The sequence below is a fragment of the Macaca nemestrina genome, chromosome 15 (assembly GCF_043159975.1).
Source record: "Macaca nemestrina isolate mMacNem1 chromosome 15, mMacNem.hap1, whole genome shotgun sequence".
Classification (NCBI taxonomy): domain Eukaryota; kingdom Metazoa; phylum Chordata; class Mammalia; order Primates; family Cercopithecidae; genus Macaca; species Macaca nemestrina.
The window spans coordinates 36188885-36213224 of NC_092139.1; the positions used below are offsets into that span (position 1 = coordinate 36188885).

The 24340-nt window shown below is 47.5% G+C and overlaps 1 protein-coding gene across 1 annotated transcript in view; it reads left to right on the forward strand.

Annotated features, from left to right (window-relative positions):
* Positions 1-18927: 18927 nt before the first annotated feature.
* LOC105481620 (transmembrane channel like 2) overlaps positions 18928-24340 on the forward strand; it is a 106424-nt gene continuing 101011 nt past the window's right edge. Inside the window, exon 1 of the mRNA XM_011741348.2 lies at positions 18928-19038. Within this exon, the coding sequence (XP_011739650.2) occupies positions 19002-19038 (37 nt within the window). The 5' untranslated portion in view covers positions 18928-19001. The remainder of the gene's footprint in view (positions 19039-24340) is intronic.

Below are 24340 nucleotides of genomic sequence, written 5' to 3' on the forward strand. Positions count from 1 at the left end.
CTACACCACTTGCCCCACATCCACTCAATATCTATGCCCTGACGCTCACCCACACACCACCTACCTCTGCCCTATAAACCACTCAGTGCCTACCCTTGCAGCCCATGCCCACTGATATGGTTTGGCTCTGTGTTCCCACCCACCCAAATCTCATCTCGAATTGTAATCCCCACGTCAGGGGAGGGACCTGGTGGGAGGCGATTGGCTCATGGAGGTGGTTTCATCTATGCTGTCCTCATGATAGTGAGTTCGCACAAGATCTGATGGTTTAAAAGCGTTTGGCAGTCCCCTGCCCCCTCTCTCTTTCCTGCCACCATGTAAGACATGCCTTGCTTCCCCTTCACCTTCCACCATGATTGTAAGTTTCCTGAGGCCTACCCAGCCATGTGCAACTGTGAGTCAATTAAACCTCTTTCCTTTATAAATTACCCAGTCTTGGGTAGTTCTTTATAATAGTGTGAAAATGGACTAATCCACCCATTCACCACCTTCTGACCCATAGTCATTCTCTACTTACTCCCTCAAATACCCCGTAACCTACCCCACATTACATACCAACGCCCTACCCACACCCTGCCGCAAACTCCTTTACTACATTCTCATAACGATTCCGACACTGACACCCTAATCCTGACTGTGACACTGACCTTCCCTCTGACCCTGTACCTCCAGCTCACTCTCATACTCACTCTGGTCCTAACAATGAGCCTGACCTTCACACTCACACTGACTCTGAACTTCGCCTTTGGATTCGCCTCACCTCACTGAATAGAACAAAAAAACCAGCCTCCTTGAACAGAGGAAACTCTTTAGCAGACTGCCTTTGGACTGGAACTGCACCATTGGCTTTCCTGGGGCTCCAGCCTGCCAGCCTCCATAATTGTGTGAAGCAATTCCTTATACTAAATCTCCATATGTGTGTGTGCATGTGGTGTATACGCATATAAATACACATTCTATTGGTTCTTTTTCTCTGGAGAACCCTGACTCATTCAGGAAAAATGACAGATTCTGAACCCGTTTGACATAAACAGCTTGGTTTCCTCTAAATATGCTCTAATGCACAGTGGACATTTCATTTGAGATGTTTCTGAAGCTGGACCTGAACGTTAGTTGGAGTGTGGTTTCCTGCCTGTTTTCAACTGTTCTGTTCAGCTTTACATATATTTAATTGAATTCACCATAGGGAGATGATTCTGATTTAAATTGTGTAGGTTCATCCTAATTTGTGGTAAGTCACAAAAAAATAAGGAAATTTAGAGAACAATGTGTGATTGTAAGATTATTTTCTCTAATACTGATTAGATTCACGTAATTTGGCTCTAAGTTATTTTTATCTGCTCTATCTCACCATTTCATACTTATTAAGGGAGAAAGTCTGGTTCTTAGCTTGTTTACTGCTTGGTTGTACATAATTTAATCTATATTTCTACTAACAACATAATAGAGTACTTTGGAGGATAATGACTGCTTCTGAACTAGGTTTCACTAATACTGCTTAGATTCACCTTAATTTAATGCACTTTAAGATTCTATGTTTGTATTCTACGTGCATGTTATGAGCTAGCTTGTATATATTATGAAGTTTACATATCATTTATTAAATGTATAAATTTCATTTATAATGGATGAGTGATTTTGAACTTGACTTCATTTGTATCACCTAATTTATGTGCTACTAGCCAGGTGTGGCACCTCACACCTGTAATCCCAGCACTTTGGGAGGCCAAAGTGGGAGGATCTCTTGACCCCAGGGTTAGAGATCAGCCTGGACGCCATGGCGAGACCCCATCTCTATTAAAAAGAAATAATTTTTTAAATTAAAATATGTATTACATATGCCTAGCTACACTTTAATTATTCCTAAGAGGTTACAATCACTTTTCAGAACAATGTCTGATTCTGAGCTTGTTCATTAATATACTGCTTATTTTTTAATTTTAATTTTTATTTTTACTAGATATGCTCTAACTCATCTTAAAGAGGAGAATCTGTGGGAAATGGGTCTGGGAAGATCATTGGTCAGCTCTGGTCCCAGAAACTTGGGCAGGCACCCCCTGTAAAGCACTTGTCAACATGGGGACTTGTCTTCTACGCAGAAAAGTGGTGACTCACACCACGGGCAAGTGGCAGATATTCAGCCTCTGGAAGAGAATACTGGGGACAATTGCTGGCAGCACAGGTTGGCACTTGGACTCTGAAGCAAAAAATAGGGACTTCACTTCTGGAGGGAGAGGTGGGGACACAGCCCCAGGGCAGGGGGAGGGGATTTAGCTTCTTCAGGGAGATGCAGGGAGGAAGCTTCTGGAGTGGGAAGTCTGTAATGAGTGGCATGGATTTAGTCTGTAGAACTGAAATCAAAACTCATCTACTAGAAAGGTTAAGTGTAGACGTAGCCTTTGGGACAAGTGGTGAGGACATAGCGTCTGGAGGGAGAAGCAAGAACGTAGCCTCTGCTGAGGGAAATGAACATGTAATCTCTGGGGCAAAAGATAGGTGCTTAACGTCTGGCATTGAAATCCAGACCCAGCCTCTGGAAGAAGAGTGGACTTACCCCTCGACAGATGGTGGAAACCTTGCTTATGGGACAAGCATTGGGAACTCAGCCACTAGAGTCAAAATCAGGGCAGGCATAGACTCTGGGGCAAAAAGTGGAAACTTCACCTCTGGGGTGAACAGTGGGGGCTTCTTCTCTGGAGTCAGATGGGGACTCAGCGTTGGGAAGAATACAGTGGACTTTTTATATTCTGGAGACAGAAGTAGCCTTTAGGGAAAGAGACAGCGATAGCCTGTAGAGCCCAAATCCAGATGCAGCCTCTGGAGGGAGAAGTAGGGCCCTCACCTCTCGGGAGACCTCTAGGAACTCAGCTTCCAGCTCTAAAAGCAGAGCCCTAGACTCAGATGTGGGTAGTGGGATGTAGTCTCTGAGGCAAGAGATGCCTTCTGCAGTCAGAATTGGAGCTCAGCCTCTGGAGAGGGAAGTGTGGACCTAGCCTAGACTCTTAGCCTTTGGATGGAGAAGTAGGGTCAGTCTCTGGTGTGGGAAATGGGAATTTAGATTCTGTGTGGGAAGTGGGGATTTAGCTTTTGAAGTGGGAGATGTGGTCTTAGCCTCTGAAGCTGAAGATCTAGATTCAGCTTCTGGAGGGAAAAGCTGGCACATAGTCGTGGGTGGTCGCGGTCAAAATCAGTTCCACAGAGGGGCCTGTATGCCAGGCTGGAGGAGCTCCCCCTAGTGAGTGAGGGAAGCAGGACACTTTGAAATGAATGTTTCTCAGCCTGTTCGCACATGGAAAGTTTACAAAGCACTTAAGAAGCGTGTAAGGTTTGTTTAAAATGAATAAGTTATTTTGAGTTTGATTTAACATAAACTCTTATATATCTAACTCTTATATACTCTAAGTTACTCTAAGAAGGTCCTTTTGAGAATGCTTGAGTCTGCACTTGTTTTAATATCAACTGTTACATGTGAATTATCTCTAAGTAATAAAAGTGTGGTGGAAAATGAATGAGTAATTTTGAGCTTGATTTCACCTAAAATGCTTAGTATTGACTACATTGAGTCTAATTCCCACATAACAAGTTAGGTTAAGGACATATTCCTTAATAGTGCTTAGATTTATCTAAATTAGTTCTAACTCATTTTATTTATTTTCTCACTATTAGAAGTTTCCTTAGAGGGGAATGTCTGATTCTTAGCTTGTTTGCAAACACTCTACTTGTTTGTAAACATACACTTCTGTTTCAACATAATAAGGTACTTTGGAGTTACCTTAGAGGTAATGCGACACTGTTTTTATTTAACCTACTTAATTTGTTCCAACTTGCACTTAGATGGTACTTTTCAGGTAACTGCGTTTCCTTTTTTTCTTTTTCTTTTCTTTCTTTTCTTTTATTTTCTTTCTTTCTTTTTTTTTTTTTTTTTTTTTTTTTTTTGAGACAGAACTTCACTCTCGTGGCCCACACTGGAGTGCAGTGGCACGATCTCAGCTCACTATGACCTCTGCCTCCTGGGTACAAGCAATTATCCTGCCTCAGCCTCCCAAGTAGCTGGGATTACAGGTGTGTGCCACCACGCCTGGCTAATTTTGTATTTTTTTACTACAGACGGGGTTTCACCATGTTGGTCAGGCTGGTCTTGCATTCCTGACCTCAAGTGATCCACCCACCTCGTCCTCCTAAAGTGCTGCGATTACAGGCATGAGCCACCATGCCCAGCCAAGGTGACTGTGTTTCTGAACTTGTTTGCATATGTGCAATTTACGCAGCACTTACAAAGCTCATACATTTTATTTTAAATGCCTGCTTTTGAGTTTGTTCTCACATAGATGTCATTTGTCCTAATTTACCATATGAAGTTGAGTTTGGGAATACTACTTAGATTTATCTTCATTTGTTCAAACTTACAAAAAGATACTTAGTTGGAGATGAGTCTTTCTGAGCCAGTTTGTTAGTTTGTCTTTCTGAGCTAACATGCTCTAGTTCACAATAAGTCAATCTAGCTCAGTTTCAATTTTAACATAAGCTGCTTAATTGCATTTATATTTACTCCGACTCATAATAAGAAGTTACTTTTAAGATCAAAGTGTGAGGTCAGGCATGGTGGCTCACACGTGTAATACTTTGGGAGGCCGAGGCAGGTGGATAGCTTGAGCTCAGGAGTTCGAGACCAGCCTGGGCAACATGGTGAAACCCTGTCTTCACAAAAGACACAAAAAAGTTAGCCAGATGTAAGTAGCTTGTGCCTGTGGACCTGGATACTTGGAGGCTGAGGTGGGAGGATTGCTTGAGCCTGGGAGGCAGAGGTTGTGGCAGCAGCATTTGATCCAGAGCAACTCTGTCTTGAATAAGGGCTGGGCAAAATAAGGCTGAGACCTACTAGGCTGCATTCCCAGGAAGCTAGGCATTTTAAGTCATAGGATGAGATTGGAAATCAGCACAAGATACAGGTCACAGAGACCTTGCTGATAAAACAGGATGTGGTAAAGAAGCTGGCCAAAACAAAAATGATGATGAAAATGACCTCTGGTGGTCCTCACTGCTTATTATACACTGAGTATAATTCATTAGCATACTAAAAGATGCTCCCACTAGCGCCATGACCGTTTACAGATGCCATGGCAATGTCAGGAAGACCCTATATGGTCTAAAAGAGGGAGGAACCCTCAGTTCTGAGAACTGCCTACCCCTTTTCCAGAAAACTCATGAATAATCCACACCTTGTTTAGTATACAATCAAGAAATAACTATAAGTATAGTCAGTCCGGCAGCCCATGCCACTGCTATGCCTATGGAGTGGCCATTCTTTTATTCCTTTTTTTTTTTTTTTTTTTTAATAAACTTGCCTTCACTTTATGGACTCGCAGGGCATTCTTTCCTTTTTTTTTTATATATACATTCAGAATTTTTATTTTAAAACAAAGAATCAGAGTAACATTAATAATAGGAAATCCATATGGAAATATTCACAATCTTCTCAGTGAGAAATGGGAAAACAACTTCCCTGCCTTACTGCCAACCTACTGTTTGAGGAGCCAGAAGTTCACATGAAGTTGCAAGGTCACCTTTTCCAGCTAAACCCTACTCCATAGCTATGTGGGTTTTTTTTCTTTTTTGAGACAGTCTTGCAATGTGGCCCGGGCTAGGGTGCAATGGTGCGATCTCAGCTCACTGCAACCTCTGCATCCTGGGTTCACGTGATTCTCCTGCCTCAGGTTCCCCTGTAGCTGGGATTACAGGAGCCTGCCACCACACCCGGCTAGGAATTCTTTCTTTCTTACACACGATCCAAGAACCCTCTCTTGGAGTCTGGATGGGACACCTTTCCCGTAACAGTTGCAGTGAGCTGAGATCGTGTCACTGCACTCCAGCCTGCTGACAGACACCCTATCTCAAAAAAGAAAAAAAATCGAAGTGTGATTCTGAGCCTCTTTTAAAATACTGCTTAGGACAGCTGGGGTGGCCCATGCCCATAATCCCAGCACTTTGGGAGGCCTAGGCAGGAGGATCCCTTGAGCTCAGGAGTTCAAGACCAGACTGGGCAACATAGTAAGACCCTGTCTTTCTACAAAATAAAATTAGCTGAGCATGCACCTATGCTCCTAGCTACTTGGGAGGCTTAGGATCTGCTTGAGCTGGGGAGGTCGAGGCTGCAGTGAGCCATGATCATACCACTGCACTCCAGCCTGGGGGACAAAGGGAGACCCTGTCTCAAAAAGACAGATAAATTATACTGCTGAAATTCATCTCAAGTCGCTCTAACTCACAACAAATGCTTACCCTTGCAGAGAACGCGTGATTTTGAGGTTGCTTTCACATATACCTGCTAGTATCCACTACGTCTCCACTTCCCACCGTGAGGCTGGGTTTCGTGTTCTGGTTCCAGGCTGTTCCCACACTGCCTGCCCCTGCGGCGAATCGCAAGTTTTGCCGCAATGCCAAGTCCCCAACTTGGCCAACAGGGGGCGCCCGGCCGAACCGCTAGGACCGAGATGGGCGAGCTTCCAGGCCCAATTCCTCAGGTTCAAGGCGGGCGAGAGCTGCGGGCCCTGCCGGGGGAGCCCAAGGGGTCTTCGCAGAGGGTCTGGAGGCCTTTCAGGAAGGAAGCCAGGTGCAGTGACGACCCGAAGCCCAGACCCCAGGCCCGGCGCTGCAGCAGGCCCGCCCTCCCTGCTTGGCCCTTCCCTCTTATTATTTTTATTTTGAGCGAGGTTCTCGCTCTGTCACCTAGGCTGGTCTCGAACTCCTGACCTCAACTGATCCGCCCGCCTCGGCTTCCCAAAGGGCTGGGATCACAGGCGTGAGCCACCGCGCCCGCTGGCTCCCGATCTTCCGCGGGGCCCAGAGGCCAAGGTCCCGGCCTTTCATTCGAAAGCGGAGTGGCCCTCTCCAGAGTCGAACGGAATCCCCGCCTCTCCCTGAGGGGCTCAGCCAGATCCAGAGGCGGATCCCGCAGTTTTCACCCCAGAAAAGGAATCCGGCATTTTTGATCCTAGGTCTAACCCGGCCTTCCGCTCCGAGACTAAGTGACTGTCTACGCCGCCGGCGGCCGAATCCCCACCAGCCCCACCAGAGGCTAAGCCCCCACTTCGCGCTCTGGGGAACGAGTCCCGATTTGTCGCTGTAGTGCCGACCCAGGCTGCCAGCCGCAGAGTCCCCGTTCCCTCCCCACCCGCCACCCTGCGGAGGCTGAGTCCCCACTTGTCGCCCAAAAGCGAAGTCCCCATTTTTAGCTTTAGTAGCCTCAGAGACCTGACTTCTCCGAGCTTCCGTAGGGAGGTGAGGACGGAGAGCATCTGGCATCTGGAGCCCCTGGCCCTGCCACAGCCCCGAGGCCTCCGGAGGGTCAGGGGATGGGGGAAAGGGTTCGGGGACAGCAGGGGCGATAAAGCCCCAAACCCTGAGCCATTCGCCCTGCTTCTGGCTTTAGAGGGACTTGCGCACACGTGGCTGAGAACATTCACCAAAAAGGTGTTACTGTTACCGGAACGGGGTCCCAATTCAGACCCTAAGAGAGAGTTCTTGGACCTTGGGCAAAAATCCCAGGCGATTCCATAAAGTGAAAACAAGTTTATTAAGAAGGCAAAGGAATAAAGAATGGCTACTCCATAGGCAGAGCAGCAGCGTGGGCTGCTCAACTGATTACAGTTACTTCCTGACTATATGCCAAACAAGGGCTGGATTATTCAGGAGTTTTCCGGGAAAGGGGTGGGCAGTTCCCGGAACTGAAGATTCTTCCCCCCTTTTAGACCGTATAGGGTAACTTCTGAACATTACCATGGCATTTGTAAACTGTCATGGTGAAAAAAAAGAAGACACTTTTATCATGCTAAAATATTATAATTAGCACATAATGAGCAGTGAGGACGACCAGAGGTCACTTTCCTGGTTTTTGGTTTTGGTGGGTTTGGGCAGGCTTCTTATCATGCATCTTATTCTTGGGCATGCTGTTTATCAGCAAGGGGTTTGGCTTTTTGTTTGTTTGTTTGTTCTTTTCTTTTTTTCTTTTTCTGAGCCGGAGTTGTCACCCAGGCTGGAGTATAGTGGCACGATCTTGGCTCACTGCAACCTCTGCCTCCCAGGTTCAAGCGATTCTCATGCCTCAGCCTCCCGAGTAGGTGGGACTACAGGCGTGTACCTCCACACCTCGTTAATTTTTGTATTTTTAGTAGAGACGGGGTTTCACCATGTTGGCCAGGCTGGTCTCAAACTCCTAACCTCAGGTGATCCGCCCACCTAGGCCTCCCAAAGTGCTGGGATTACGGGTGTGAGACACCACTCTTGGCTAGTACCTTGTGCCTACCTCCTATCTCATCCTGTGACTTAGAATGCCTAACCTCCTGGAAGTAAAACCCAGTAGGTTTCAGCCTTATTTTACCCAGCCTCTATTCAACCAGTTGTTCTGGTTCAAATGCCTCTGACATTACCAAAAAGAAAAATGTAAGCTATAATCACAGTCAGCACCAAATTAGAAAAACTTAATGAAACAGTCACCTGTGAAAACCAGAGACAGATGTGCAAATATACTAAAAAACACATAATTGTTCACTTTAAAAGGGTAAATTTTGTAGTATGGTCATTATACCTCCATAAAGGTGTTCTTAAAAACAAACACATAAACAAGACTAGTTAGACCCCAGGTTTTCCCACTTCTTTCCCACTTCTGCAGATTCAAGGTTGGCTCCCTAAGAGGCTGACATGGTGGAAAGCTCTGGGCTGAGGGTTTGTAGACAGAGCCAAGGGCAAGATGAGAAACCATATGAAAACAAGAGAACTGAGTGAAACTTTGCCTCCTGAAGAGTAGGACTCCGAGCTGCCTTCTCTTCCTCAGCTCCCCAGACACTGGCAGCCAAGGTGTGTTCTCTGAGAAAATGGGAAGATTTTTCTCTGGGAATTCTGCCCTGCCCAGAAGAAATGGCCCATAAACACTGGGAGTGGGTGTCTCTTATCCCTGCCTCATCACCCTACAGCAGTGGGTCTCAAACTTGAGGGACACCCCCTACCCTCGCCCCACCTTCTCCTGGTACATTTAACAGTGCCTAGAGATGCTGTGGGTCGCCTCACCTGGTAGCAGGTGGGTGTTACAGGTATCTATCACATAGAGGTCAAAGATGCTGTTAAACATCTTACAACTCAAAAGACAGCTCTCACACAACAAAGAATTATCTGGTCCAAAATGTCACTAATGCTGAGATTGAGAAACACTGTCCTAAACTGAGGCCCACCCATCAGCAAGGCCTGCCCACATGCAGAATTCTTCCACATAGCTTTTCAGCACCTCACAATGAAATATGAGCAGATAGCAAAGTGCCCCCAAACAAAAAAACAAGGGTAAGAAGAGTGATGATTTAAAATAGTTTGCCCAAGTGACAGGGAGACCAATGTTGTCCCTGACAAATGCATCTCAATGGTGAAGTCTCCCTGCATCCATTCCAACTCCCTTTGCCAAGGTCAAAGCTCACTGAGCAGTGGTCCAACCACAGGACTACTAGTTTCCAAGCAATCTTAAAACAGTGGGACTCTCTGGCTCAGCAGAGGTCTTCTCCACTCCAAACTGTATGCATGAATATTCTGACATTCTAGGATCTCAGATGAGCTGAGTCTTGCTAGAGAGAGCGAGCTCTAGAAACAAAGTAGGAGGAAGAATTCAAAACATCCAAGGAGAGGTGTTAGGGAGGTAATTCCTATGGCAGAAGTGGCTGAGAAACTTAAAGCAATTAAGTTGTCTCTGCTGGGGACTTTGCTGCCCTGGGCTCTGCTACCACGACACCAGGTTATCTCCAAAGGGTTGGTGATGAGCGATTGCACATCATAGCCTGGCTTAGTGCTGCTCTGTGGAATAGAGAGAAAGCCTAGAGCCCTCTAGGGTAGACAGAACACAGAAGAGGCTGGAGGTGGAGCAGCTGACAAGGCGAGGGCCACACCTCTACCACCATGTGGCCATATCTTCGTGAGGCAGTGAAGTAAGGAACTTTGCAGCAGGTGCATCGTGGAGCAGAAGAAAAGGGCAGGCTCATTCGTGCCCTGGCAAAAGTGGGGCCCAGATGCACTGCAGGCCTAGGCAGTGAGGCTGGGAGCAAAGTGACGGTGAGCAGGAATCCCACAGAGCTCTCTCCTAACTCTTCAGGGCTTTGGGGTGTTCTGGTTATGACCATAATATCTCACTCAGTCCCCAAAGGGCTCTTGCAACAGAATTACCTCCACCCAGCAGATGAAAAAACGGAGGCAGAGAAAGCTTCAATAACTTGCTTATGGTAGTGTGGAGTGAAGAGGGGCTTGTCACCCTTTTCAATTAAGTTTTTAATTGGGCCAGGTGTGGTGGCTCATGCCTGTAATCTCATCACTTTGGGAAGCCAAAGTGGGCAGATCATTTGAGGCCAGGAGTTCAAGCCCAGCCTGGCCAACATGGTGAAACCCCATGATTTCAGCTGACACCTAAAAATGGGGGTTGACTTGATTTGTTTAACACTTCTGATTTCAGCTGACACCTAAAAATGGGGGTTGACTTGATTTAACACTTTTGCTTTGAGGAGCGTTCGAGTTGTCCTTATCCCGCATGGGCAGAAGTAACAGAGCCCCTGAATCTAGGCTCCCTACTTTCTTTCCCTGAGTCTGCCTCCTGGGGTGGTGGGGGAGAAGCAGAAGAATAAAAAAACTATGACCCATAGTCACCAGCTGGCTGCAGTTTTCCTTGTGGGCTGTGTAGACTGTGCCTCTCAGTCTGTCTGGCTTATATCTGGCAGTAATTCTCCCCTGCCCTTGGAGTAATGGGCGGGGCACCCTCAGGTCCCAGATACCTGGATGTGGGTCCAACTTCCTGCCTAAGAGTCTGAGATGGCAGAGACAACCTCAGCAGTTTCTCGAAAATAGGACCTTTCTGTCCCAACATCAGTGCTGATCGAGAAAGGTCAAGGAACCAAGACTCTGACCAAACAAACTTAGGAGCACTGTTCATATTACACCACCCAAAGCTTTCAGGGACACGCTGCTACCATCCAGATCCCTATGGCCTCTCTCCCACCCTGTGCCACAAACTACCCCAGCACCAAGCTCATTGGTGTGGGTTCATAAGTGGAGGGCAGCATCCTTGAGATAGCGCCAGCTCACGTTATCCAGCTAGGGTGTTAGCTGGCGTAACTGGATCCTCTCCATTGTGCAGGTTTACAACGTTCTGTGAGCAACACTGGATGTTTTGTAAGCAGATACCCACAGCTAATTATATATATATATGTATATACTTCTAATTGGAGAGATAAATTAACAAGATGGCCCAAGAAGCTTCCCCAAATAAAAGCTTTGGGGACAAAAGCACCCCTGGATTTGAATGCCCTGTGACTTTTGATGGAGATTGCACATGTTATTTTTGTTGTTGTTGTATTGGGTCCTGGGCTTTTATTTTCTCTGAGCAAGCCATAACCATGAAAGATAATTAGTACAGAGCTCACCCTCCTCAGCTCTAGCAATAGGGACGTTCACTATCCTGATAACATTAGGGCACAACACTCTGTTATTATTACTCTTCAGAATAATGTTTGAGTTGAATGTCCAATAAGTGTTATTCAAATAGTATTAGCTAACGTATTGTGTTAAGAAGAATGAAGAAAAAGAAAAGGAATATTTCACAAAAAGTTAAAAACACATTTTTGTGCCACTTTTCCCTTAAAAGTTGCAAATGTGTGAACTCAAGAGGTTTCCAGTTACAGACATGTCAAGACCACCACGGAGAAAAGGCAAATCTTGATGAGGCAAAACCCAAGGGCAGAGCAGAGAGGGAATCTTCCCAGAGGCCGGAATGCTCTGCTCAGACACCAGACCCCACCTGGCAGTTTGTTAGGGTTATAGCTCTGCTTGGAAACATCATTACAAGTCATATTGTAAAATGCTGGGTGGGCAGTGTGCCCAGGGCTCTGCCACATGTCCTGAGGTCAGCAGTCTTCATAGTTGTGCCCCAGGCAGAGGGGATAGTGGGAGCAAAGACAAAGAGAAGTTCTAGTACCTCCAGTGAGAGTGAGAGCAAGTCACATTAGCGGGTAGGAATGGCTGCACTGAAAGAAAGAGGCAGAGGGGCCTGGAGGGCGCTGGAGCTCTCCAAGGCCTTAGATGGCACATTAGAGAGTCTGGGTTTTACCCCTAGGCCATGGAGTCCCAGTGAAGGGTTTTAAGTAGAGGGCAGATGAAGTCAGACCTCTGCTCTGGGGGCTGCCTTGGCTGCCATGCAAGAGAGAAACTGAAGGGCAGCAGCCCAGTGCCCAGGTGGGAGGAAAACACGGGGACCTTTGGAAAGGAGGATATGGTGTGGTCCAGGTTTTTCCCAAGAGGTCAGAAAAGTGTAGGGCATAAAAGCCTGGGCTTGGGAGTAAGAACAGTCAACAGGGCTGAATCCTGTCTCCAGGGACTGCTGGGCCACATCACATCTCAGCCTCCATTTTTTCATCTGTAAAGAAAGATAATAAGACAATCTGCCTCAAATGGTTGTTGTGATGATTCAATAAGTCATTTGAAGGGGTTGGCAAGTGCCTGGCAGAAAGGCAGTGACAGGTAACTCTCAGCTGTGGCTGTCTTGAAGGGTGGGCTTCCTGAGTGTGCAGCCTGCACGTGGCTGCTCATGGCTCCGCACTCAGAAGCGCCCTGTACTTGGTCTAATACTGTGCTGACACTATAGTGAAACTCTTTTTTTTTTTTTTTTTTTTTGAGACGGAGCTGTGTCGCCCAGGCTGGAGTGCAGTGGCGTGATCTTGGCTCACTGCAACCTCCACCTCCCAGGTTCAAGGGATTCTCCTGCCTCAGCCTCCCAAGTAGCTAGGATTACAGGCATATCTACCCAGCTAATTTTTGTATTTTCAGTAGAGATGGGGTTTTACCATCTTGGCCAGGCTGGTCTCGAACTCTTGACCTCTGGTGATCCACCCGCCTCGGCCTCCCAAACTGCTGAGATTACAGGCATGAGCCACCGTGCCCAGCCTATAGTGAAATTCTTAAGAATTTTTATCTTTTGGGCTGGACACGGTGGTTCATGCCTGTAATCCCAGCACTTTGGGAGGCTGAGGCAGGAGGACTGCATAAGCTAGAGAGTTCACAATCAGCCTGGGCAACACGGTGAGACCCATCTCTAAAAAAAAAAGTTTTTAATTGGGCGAGGTGTGGTGGCTCCTGCCTGTAATCTCATCACTTTGGGAAGCCGAGGTGGGCTGATCATTTGAGGTCAGGAGTTCAAGCCCAGTCTGGCCAACATGGTGAAACCCCATCTCCCCCATCTCTACTAAAAATGCAAAATTAGCCAGGTGTGGGTGGCATATGCCTATAATCCTAGCTACTTGGGAGTCAAGAGAATCGCTTGAACCTGGGAGGCAGAGGTTGCAGTAAGCCAAGATCATGCCATTGCACTCCAGTCTGGGCAACAGAGTGAAACTCACAAAATTAGCTGGCCTTAGTGGTGCTTGTTTGTGGTCCCAGCTACTTGGGAGGCTGAAGCAGCAGGATCATTTGAGTCCAGGATGTTGAGGCTGCAGTGAACCATGTTCATGCCATTTCATTCTAGCCTGAGCCTGTGAAGAAGAAGAAAGAAGAAGGAAGAAGGAAGAAGGAAGAAGAAGGAGGAGGAGGAAAAGGAGGAGGAGGAGGAGGAGAGAGGGAGAAGGAGGAGGGGCAGTCAATGGGACAATGAGGTGTGTACATGAGCAGTGGAGATATGAACATATGCTGCCCTGTTTGCATATCCCATATATGATGCCCCATGAGCACATAATTCCAGTGGGCCCATGATGCATGGGCTCAAAGCAAGACTCAAAGCCAGTACAAGGCAGTGGTGTAATATCTGTGGTTAAAGATGTAGGAATGCTTCCAGCCCGGAGGGGCTACACTTCCCATTTAATCCAGAACTTGCTTCAAATACTAAAAGAAGGCAGTGGTGTTCTAAGAAGCATGACAACTAAGGGACCCTACCCTATTCTTTTTCATTCAAGTTACTTCCCTGGATTAGCCAACCACATAGGCTGACAATAATGACCCGGAAGAAAAGGAAAAGATAGAGCAACCCATAATTCCTGTTTTTTTCAGTTCTTTTTTACTCATCAGTAAGCCAAAGGCAGGGAACATTGGTAGAATATGCACGTGTCAAGATGTGAAGTAAAACCATTGAGTTAGCTTTGTGCAGCATTTCTACAGTCCTGATAAGCCTGAAATCCTGCACATGTACAAGCTACAAAATACAAATTGCGTCATTTCAGTGACTCCACATAGGAGTCAAGTACTCTTATACTTGCACTGAAACCTGGTTATTGCTCAATGTACAGATGAACAATGGGATGCTTGCAAATAATTTAAAATTTTGAGTTTTCTCAAAATGACATTAAATAGCAGAAAGAGAAAGGCTTTATATTTTAGTACCTTTAACTGTTTGTTTTTCTTGCTTTTTGGACAAGGGACCCCACATTTTCATTTTCCACTGGGCCCTGCAAATTATTTAGGCCTCTCTGCTGCTTGTATTACTAACCCCTGGGGGTGGGTGAGTGAGGACTGGGGAAAAAGCAGTAGAATCCTAATAGTCATTGGAGGCTAGAAGGACAGACATGTTATAGAATCCTTGCATTTGTTTCAGAGATACACCTTGGGTTCTATGTCCAAGTAGATGGGCCAGCCTAGTGGTGCTCAGGCCTGTCCCACCCTCTTCTTGGACCTTGTCTCCCCTTTGGTCTGAGTGAGCATCAGCATCCCTGCCCGCCCCCCGCCCCTGCCCTTCATCCCCACCAGCCTGGCTCCCTCAGTTCCTGCCCCAGCCTATGTGGGAGGATGAGCAGCTGCCTTTTTAGAAAAGCCAACATTAGGCCTGGTTCCCTAACAGCAGAGCCTGAGATGGGGCAGGCAGGGGGTGGGGGTGCTCTCAGGAGAAGAGGCAAGAAGCAGGACAGGGCAGGGGAAGGGGATGAGCAAAGACCCCACTGGAGTCCAGCTTCTGGCTGATCTCACAGGAAACTCTGGGATGCAAATGACATCAATAAATTGTTCCCTTTTTGACAAAGGCTGGGCTGTCATACCTCCTTGTCCATCCATCCGTGACTGTAGGCTAACCCGGGGATGGTGACGGGGTTACCTCAGGGTTCAGCAGCCCCTGCTCGGCCAAGGGCAATTCTCCTCCATAGAAGGGGTCCACTATGTGCCTTAGCCCTGGGGGATGGGTGCACTTGCTCTGAGAGGAATCTGGGCAGATCACCGGCAGTATCCACTACAGAATCTAACCCAGAACAAGGAAACCACAGCCCAGAAGTGACCTTCACAAGAAGGCACTTGGGGATTGAATGGTCAACCCAAGTCAAAGCCACATATCTCAACTTCCAGACCCAGACTCAATTGATCTCTTGTCACAGACCTGTCCAGGAGACACAAGGGCTCTGCATTTTTTCATTTGCTCCATCTGATACATGGCGGTGACAACACTGTCTCATTGGGCTGTTGTGAGGAATAGAGAGGTTGGGGCAAGAGTGCCCTGGGCAGGACCTAGCACAGAGCAGTGTGTAACACACATGCCACAAGGACAATAATTTTAAGACATCACTGTCATTTTCTTTCTCACGCTCTCCGATACGAGACCTGCTCCCTCTTGCCTGAACATGTATTTATCTCAGAAAGCATTGGAATTGATCTAAGTGGCGTGTAAAGGAAAAAGCAAAATACTCTGTGTTCAGCATCTGACTTCCAAACTTGAATTTCTGAATTCTATAGAAATAATTGTGGAAAGCAGGGTTTGTTGTGAGAGAGAAGAAATCTGCCAATTCCTAGATCACTCCTTCAGACACTAAGGGCTAAACCCAGCCAACAGACAGCAAAAACACATCAGCCCCTGAGGACAGGGGTCTCTGTTTCGTTTGCTGATGAATCCCCGGAACCAAAAACTGGCTCTGACCCTAGTGGGTGCTCATTGTTATCTGTGAGAAGGAGAAAAGTGGAGTTATCGACAGCGTGGACAGTCAGGTACAAGGGAATCTGATAGTCCTATCTGGAGGGAATGTCTCTCCAGAGATGAAGGTGTTGTAGAAAGTCTTGCTCCTCTGGCAACAGAGAACAAGAGCAGGGCAAAGGGCTGCTGGGGGTCCTCACTCATCAGAGGAGAGGACTTGGGGCACCCCCAGCAGGAACCTTGCTCACCAGTCCTCTGGGCCAGGCTGTCCTGTGGCTGCACAGCTGCCCATGCTGCTTCTCACATGAATGGAGGCCTTGCACTGGGATGGCCCTGGTGGGGACAGGGATTCGCTGCTGCCGTCCTGCAGTGTGGATGCCAGAGAATGCAACTGAGATCCTCTCACTGCCTCATGCCCTGGGAACTGGGGAGGCCCTGCAGGAACCAGTTGGGTCAGAGACCAAGGTGAGGGACAAAGAGAAAAGCTTAAAAGCTTGAGATGAACTGTTGCATGTGCATTTTAGAGGTAGTTCCTTTGCCCCTTCCCTCACCAAGGTTGCATGGGGACAGGCACTCCTATTCCTGACCCCTGAGAAAGTACATGGGCATGATCAGAGGCCAGGTCTGTCCTTGACACCCACAGGAGACTTGCCCTGGGGCAGGCTCTTGATTCTGTTGTGTCATAAAATCCTTTGGCATCCTGGTAAGGTCCGTAGACCCCTTTTCATATTTATTTATTTATTTATTTATTTATTTATTTATTTATTTATTTATTTGTATTTTTGAGACAGAGTCTCACTCTGTCACCCAGGCTGGAGTATAGTTGTGCAATCTCAGCTCACTGCAACCTCCACCTCCTGGGTCAAGCAATTCTCCTGCCTCAGCCTCCTGAGTAGCTGGGACTACAGACACATCCCACCACACCCGGCTAATTTTTGCATTTTTTTAGTAGAGATGGGGTTTCAACATGTTGGCCAGACTGGTCTCGAACTCCCAACCCTAGGTGATCCGCCTGCCTTGGCCTCCCAAAATTCCGGGATTACAGGCGTGAGCCACCGTGCCCAGCCACAGACCACTTTTCAGAACATAGACTTTAAATCCATAAAATAGAACACTAGGATTACAAAGGAGACCAATGATTCTGAAATAGGCATCAAAATCACTTTAAATATCTTTCATATAATGACAATATATGCTTCCTAATTAAATAACAAGATTTCATGGCAGGTCTCTATTATAATTTTGAAGTTGTGATAACGTGTAAGATATTTTGAGGCAACCTCATTGGTTTAATGGGGGAATAAAATATCTGTGACTCGCTGGCACAAAAATCACATGTCTTTGCTTACATTCGTGATTGAGGGAAATGCTAAATCTCAGTTGAGACTAGGAAAAGTGAAGGTGTAATATTTTCTCCATCACTATTCACAAACTCACGGAATTCCATCCACAGCTCTGGGGGTTCCAGGGACTCCAGGTTAAGAACTCCACACTCTGAGGCCTTGTGAATGTCTTCCAGAGGGTCCCTCTGACGCTTTGGTGATGGTTTTCAAAGCAGCCAAATCTGTGCCTCCCTGAAGCCAGGGAAGGAAAAGCTGCTGAGGGAGGGGGTGGGGGCTGCAGGAACCAGTTGGGTCAGAGACCAAGGTGAGGGACAAAGAGAAAAGCTTAAAAGCTTTAAGTGGGGCGGAACATTCATCTGTGTGGTCTCGGGACTCCTGCAGCAGGATTCACAGTGCAGGCTCCTGGGGCCTGGCACAGACTGACTGATTCCAACACCCAGTGCCACTGCTGGGAATATGCATTTTATTTTTTAAAATTTATTATTATTGTTTTTCTTTTTGTGGAGATGGGGTCTCGCTATGTTGCTCAGGCTGGTCTTGAGCTCCTGGGCTCAAGCAATCCTCCTGCCTCTGCCTCCCTAAGTGCTGAGATGTCAGGTGTGAATGACCACATGCCAGAATCTGTACTTTAAACAGAAGCCCAAGTAATAACTTAAACAAACATCCAGAATTTCCCTGGTGCTTTGTCCCAGTTAGGGACTCAAGATAATGGGAGAGGGCCTGGGATGCTCCTCACACCTCCTCTGGCTAGAGTGCCAGTGGCATCATTGCCGGGAGATGAGCCTGCAGCTCCTAGCCCCTCCAGGGCCCCTCATGTATAAGTGATGCCTGAAATGTGAGGCTACGCTGCTGCTTTGCCGGGAAACCTGAGAAGAGGAGTGTGTGGCCGGATTGACGGGCCGGGAACTCACCGCCTTCCTTTACCCGTCTCTCTCCTGCAAACTTCATCCACCTCTACATTCAATCTCAAACCAAGAAGCCCTGGCTGCTGTCAGGTCTAGGAGGGGAGGCCAGCCACCATGAGGGAGGAAAGTGGCCCAGGCTGAAGGCGTGCATGCGTAAGCACGCTGCGTGAGCCTATGCGGGACCCCGGCAGCCCTGCTCACCATGAGCCACCAGGTAAAGGGCCTGAAAGAGGAAGGTGAGTCCACGCCTTGATCCTGCGTGTCCGGCCCACAGGGTTCCTGGGCAGCAGCAGGGGATGGGGGAGGCACACGTGGTCTTTAAGAGGCATAGGGAGGAGCTGGGTTTGACTCCAGGGCCTGCCCCCTGCGTGCTGAGAGACCTCGGCTGGTTATTCAACCTCTCTGGTCCTTGTGCATGAGATGGGGATAGTCATGACCTCCTTGCAGGGCTACTGGAAGAATTCACGACAACCTGTGCACCGCGCCTGTGTTCAGGCCAGCACTGGAGACTGTCCCGGCCGCGGCGTGTTCCTCAGAGCCTGCTGGGGCCTCTCAGCCTTCTGTTGTCTCAGTTAGGGTTGCCTGTTCCGAGCCAGCCCCTCAGCAGATTTCTATCTGTCTCTGTCTCTGTCCAGGGCAGGGGGTGGGGGATGTTCTGACCTCATGACTGACAGTATCAGAGAAATGTCACAGGCAGGGGACTCTATAATTTGCTGAGCAAAACCACTGGAGCTGGGTCCCAGTTTGAGGCAGCCACAAACCAGCTGAGGGGTCCCACCGTGACCGGGGGGCTGCAGGGAGGGGGACTCACCGGAGGTCAGCCATTTGTCAGCAATCCTGTCTCTTACAGCACAAGCTGGAATGAAAGGGCGGGCGAGGAGCGGCTCTCCACCCACAGGTGAGATGGGGTGGTGGGTCTCTGGGGAGCCTGCTGTGCCTGGGTGCCCTCTGCCCAGCCCAACAGTCCAGCTACCCATCTGACATTCTCCTTCATCTCCTTCCCTCTCATTCAACACCCTGCACGGAGCCTTCCTGGGAGGCAAGCTGTTTAACATGGGAGAGGGCAGAGTACCACTCAGAGAAGGTGCTACTTAGCACTCGGTGTCAGGGGAGACTCCCAGGGTTAGTGACACTCTGAGCTGAGCCTTGGGAAGCAGTGAACCTTCACCAGACAGAGGGCAGGAAGCTCCGTGCAGGCTTCTGGTGGGTGGTGTGGCCAGACCCACATCCAGGCTGCCGGACTCCAGGGCGAACACTCTTAACCTCCAACAAGTAGCTGCCATAATGGGTGCTCCATCACCTTCCCGTTGGGAATGTGACCACAGCTCTCCTGTGAGCTGGCGAGGGAGCCAACTTGCTCCAAGAGAAGCGGGAGAGCCCAAGGAAGCCACAGGTGGAGAGAAAACCCTTGGTTGAGACTGAGGGTTCAGAGGAGAGGGGCAGAAGCCACACTCACAGGCTGGGCATCTTCATATCACAAAATATTATGGATGTGGTGCTGTTTGCTTCCCCTTCACATCCCAGGCAGGGCTGGGTCCTGCACCCAACCCTAGTAGGCAAGAAACCAGAACCTCGGGGAGCAGTGGGGTTCTGGGGGGTTGGAAGAGATCTTCCTCCTCCCCCATTCTGGGAGGGAAGGCCCTATCTGGGAGGGAAGGCCCTATCTGGCACGCCATCAGTGGGGAGCTGGCCCCAGGAGCCCCTTCGTCTGCCCTTTCCCCTCCTGTGACCCGCTGCTGCCTGGTTGTCTGGAGCCTGAGTCTCAGTGAGGCAGCTCTGTTACAAGGCGAGAGACCCAGGAGCAGGAGACATGGAGGAGCTGGGCAGAGGCTGACAGGGGATTCTGCTGTGGCATCTCAACAGCCCTTCCTGGCCCCCATCCCGGAACTTGCCTCAGCCACTGTCCCTTCTTCCTACCCCACCAGCCTGCTTCATCCATTCTTTATCTCAATCCAAAGATGTAGGACCAAACCTGAGAAAGTTCCATGCCCCAGGGTGGCCAGACGAGAAATCTTCCTCCCGGGGGTTGGGCCGCGGTGCTCCTGTGGTGACCACCGCCTGTAGGATGCTCGGGCTGGGTCTCCACACTCCACTCCTCTCGTTGTCATCCAGATGTTGTCCCTTCCGCGCCTAGCCTGGCCTCCCTCTGCCTCCGCTGCAGGGCTGTGCCGTGCGGGACTCCCCTGTGAGCAGTAGTCCTTGAGTAGGACTGAAATGGAAGACCATTTTGCCTAACACACAAACCCTTTCCTACTGAAATATTCCACGTCGCCTCTGCCATTTTCCCTTTCCCATAGAACACAGGAAATGGGTCAGAATTTTCACTTCACAGATCTAAGTGGTGAAGGGGTGCAGTAAAGTTAAATATTGAGAATATATTAAATTAACTGAAACCCAGCCCCATGAAGCTTTCCATTTTAAATCTCCTCTGGAGTCACCTGCGACGGGACCTGATAGCCTCATCCTTCCGTTTATACTCTACCAGGAGGGAATAAAACTTAAGAATACAATGTTCTTTTCTCAGAATAGCTACAGTTTGTTACTGTGTTCGTTGAAAAGAAGGATGAGAACTCTCCCTCTTCCTGTATCATTTGGTAAATGCACTGAACTGTTGAAATGACTGGACTGGAGGGCGGCCGCAGCCTCTCCTCAGCCTGTGTTTTGCACTGTGAATTCTCTGACGGAGTCAGGTGCTACACAGGAAGAGGCCTGTTACGTTTAGGAGAGCGTGTGCTGGGCTTGGAGGCCTTCCTAGCAAGACAGCTGCCTTTCCAGCTCCTAAATTATGCATTATGTGGAGTCTGTTGAAAACTGATTATGAAAGAGGAAAAAGCAGCTGATTTTCTATGTAAAAGTGGTCTGGGGAAGATTGAAGGGCAAATTCTGGTTTGTTTTCCACATTGCATGTGAATTTTGTTCAGTTGGAGAACTAAATTACAGTAGGAATTACAGCTCGGGAAAAAAAAAAGTGTAACACCAAATTGTATCTATGGTGCTAGGAAGGGTGCTTGGTGTAGTTCATTATCACAATGAAAACCATTGTATTAGCTGACTGAGGACACAGAGAGAACTCACAAGAGGATGCAAACAATGACATTCCCATTCAGTCCTTTCAAGCAACATAGAGCTGATCTTTATGGGAGCCCAGGGAACCTTTTCCGTGATCCCTTGCCTTGATCTCTGCTTCTCTGCCCTTTCTGGGTGCTGGGCTCAGTGCTAGAGCTCTCTTAGGGGTCATGGCTGTGATAATATTTGTTTTGCTCTGTCCCTTTTCCAACAGGGGGAGGAGCATTTGTAAGACAAATCATTCCTCACTGGCTAACACTGACTAGCTTCCTACCTTGGATGTTATGCAAAAATAGTATTTCTTTATGTTGTCTTATCAAAGACTGGTTTTCCATAGGGAGTGAGAAGAAGGAAAAGGTTGGGGCAGGAGTGGGCTAAGGAAACCTGCTCTATGATTAATACAGGACAGGTTCTCTTAGCTCACTCCTGCAAATAGCACACAAAACTTTTCTTTTCTTTTCTTTCCTTTTTCTTCTTTTCTTTTTTTTTTTGAAATGGAGTCTTGCTCTGTTGCCCAGGCTAGAGTGCAGTGGTGTGATCTCAGTTCACTGCAACCTCTGCCTCCCCAGTTCAAGTGATTCTCCTGCCTCAGCCTCCCAAGTAGCTGGGATTACAGGTGCACGCCACCACGCCCGGCTAATTTTTGTGTTTTCAGTAGAGACAGGGTTTCACCATCTTGGCCAGGTTGGTCTCAAACTCCTACCTCATGATCCACCTGCCTCAGCCTCCCAAAGTGCTGGGATTACAGGTATGAGCCACCATGCCTGGCCGCAAGACTTTTCAATGCACCTATGCCAGTTGTCTCATCAATCCCGGCAGTAACCTCAGCATTTAAACTGAGTCTCAAAGACATGGAGATGGCCAGGCACAGTGGCTCATGACTGTAATCCCAGCACTTTGGGAGGCTGAGGTGGGCAGATCACTTGAGGTCAGGAGTTCGAGACTAGCCTGGTCAATGTGGTGAAACCTCGTCTCTACTAAAAATATAAAAATTAGCCAGGCATGGTGGTGCATGACTGTAGTCCCAGCTACTCGGGAGGCAGAGGTGAGAGAATCGCTTGAACCCAGGAGGCGGAGGTTGCAGTGAGCCTAGATGGCGCCATTGCACTCCAGCGTGGGTGACTGAGAGAGGCTCTGTCTAAAAAACAAAAACAAAAAAAAAAAAAAGGAGATTATTAATGATGGCTTCACACCCGTGTTGGTGCCTCTTTTTGCCTTTAAAATAAGTGCAGCAATCACAGCTAATATGCTCACAAGACCTTCCCTGTAGCAACTGCAGTGCAGTGTTACCCTCCCCACATCACCTTCTTCCATGTTGCTAGTGTGACCCTTTGATGCAGACCTTGCCCCAGCAAACATGCTCCGTTATCACACCCTTACCCTCCGGATTTCAACCCAGTTCCCTGTGGGTGCGTTCCCCTCTCCTCCTGCCTCCCACACCAGAACACACCTGGGACACAGCTCTGCCTTGGTCACCTATGCCCCAGACTCCCTGGCATTTCTGCTGGGGCCCCTCAATCCCCTGTTTCCTCTGCCTGGAATCCTCCTAACTTGCTACCACAATCACCCCCTCCATTTCTCTACCCCCTTCTTCTCTTGGCAAACTCCTATTCATCCTCAAGATTCAGAGTAGCCCCTAGGTATGTATTAAAGACTTCATGGTAATTATTTTTAATTGAGCCGTAAAATATTTCATACAGTAGATAAATCACAGGTTAATCAAGCATTATTCTATTACTGAATATTTAGGTTATTTCTCATTTTTATAATAGAAATAATGTTGCATTGAAGATTCTTGGGCTTGGGTTGACTCCTACAGGTGGAATTAATAGATCAGAAAGTATTTTTAGGCTGGGCATGGTGGCTTACGCTTGTAATCCCAGCACTTTTGGGAGGCCGAGGCGGGCAGATCACTTAAGCTCAGGAGTTTGAGACCAGCCTGGCCAACATGGCGAAACCCCTTCTCTGCTAAAAATACAAAAATTAGTCAGGTGTGGTGGCGCACACCTATATCCCAGCTACTTGGGAGCCTGAGGCACAAGAATCTCTTGAATCCAGGAGCTTGAGGTTGCAGTGAGCCGAGATCGCACCACTGCCCTCCAGCCTGGGCAATAGAACAAGACTCTGTCTCAAAACCAAAAAAAAAAAAAAAAAAAAGAAAGTAAAGAAAAAAGAAAGTATTGTAAAGCTCTTGTTACATATTGCCAAACTGCATAAAGAGCTGCATTACAATTTTTATTGCTACCAGTAATAAATATACATTTTAACAAGTCTCATTAGTCCTGGATGGAAAATTTTAAAAACCTAATACCATAAACAAGACTTGAAATCTCATTATTGATTTATTTTAAATTTGTTTTGATCATTAGTAAAACTGCATTTTCCCGTTTCCTAGTTGCATTTCCCCATTAGTAACTTACCTGTTTATAAGTTTTGCTTAACAGTCTTTGTGTCCTCCCCCATATTGATATGTGAGTTCTTTCCAATTAGTCTCATGTTTGATTAAAAATTTTTCTTATTTGAAAAAAAAAAAGATTCAGAGTAAGTGTTGGAGAGGAGAATTTTTTTCCTCTACCTTCCTTAGTTCAGTGACTATAGGCTCTGTGAATCAAACTGACAAAAGACAGATCAACAAGAGGGGGAAAAAGGATTGGATTATATATGTACAAATGAGTGTTCACAAGGAAGATGACTCAAGGAGGTGGTTAGAATTTGGGGCTTATATACCATCTTAGAGGTAAATATCATCTTAAAGGGTGATAGAGTGTGGAGAAGAGGCTTGACAAAGGAAAAGCATTTTGGGGCTTCTGGGTAAGTTACGGAAGGTGACTAGGAAATGTATGGTAAATAAGTGTTACTTAGTAAGGTTTGTTAAGCAGGTAAGAGTCTTCTCAGGTGCTAAGAGCTGTCTCTAGAGTAGTTATCTTCCAAGTATAGGAGAGGGAGACCCCTTCCAAATGGAAATATACGTCCTGCTTTTAGTCCAAAAGGGGAAAGGAGCGACACATATGTAATTACCTTCAGCTTCAAATAATCTTTATGCCGAAGAGGCATATTTTGGGAAGGTATCTTCTAGTCTCCTTCATAAACACCAGTTCTTTGTGAAGCATTTCCAACCATCCCGACGATAATTT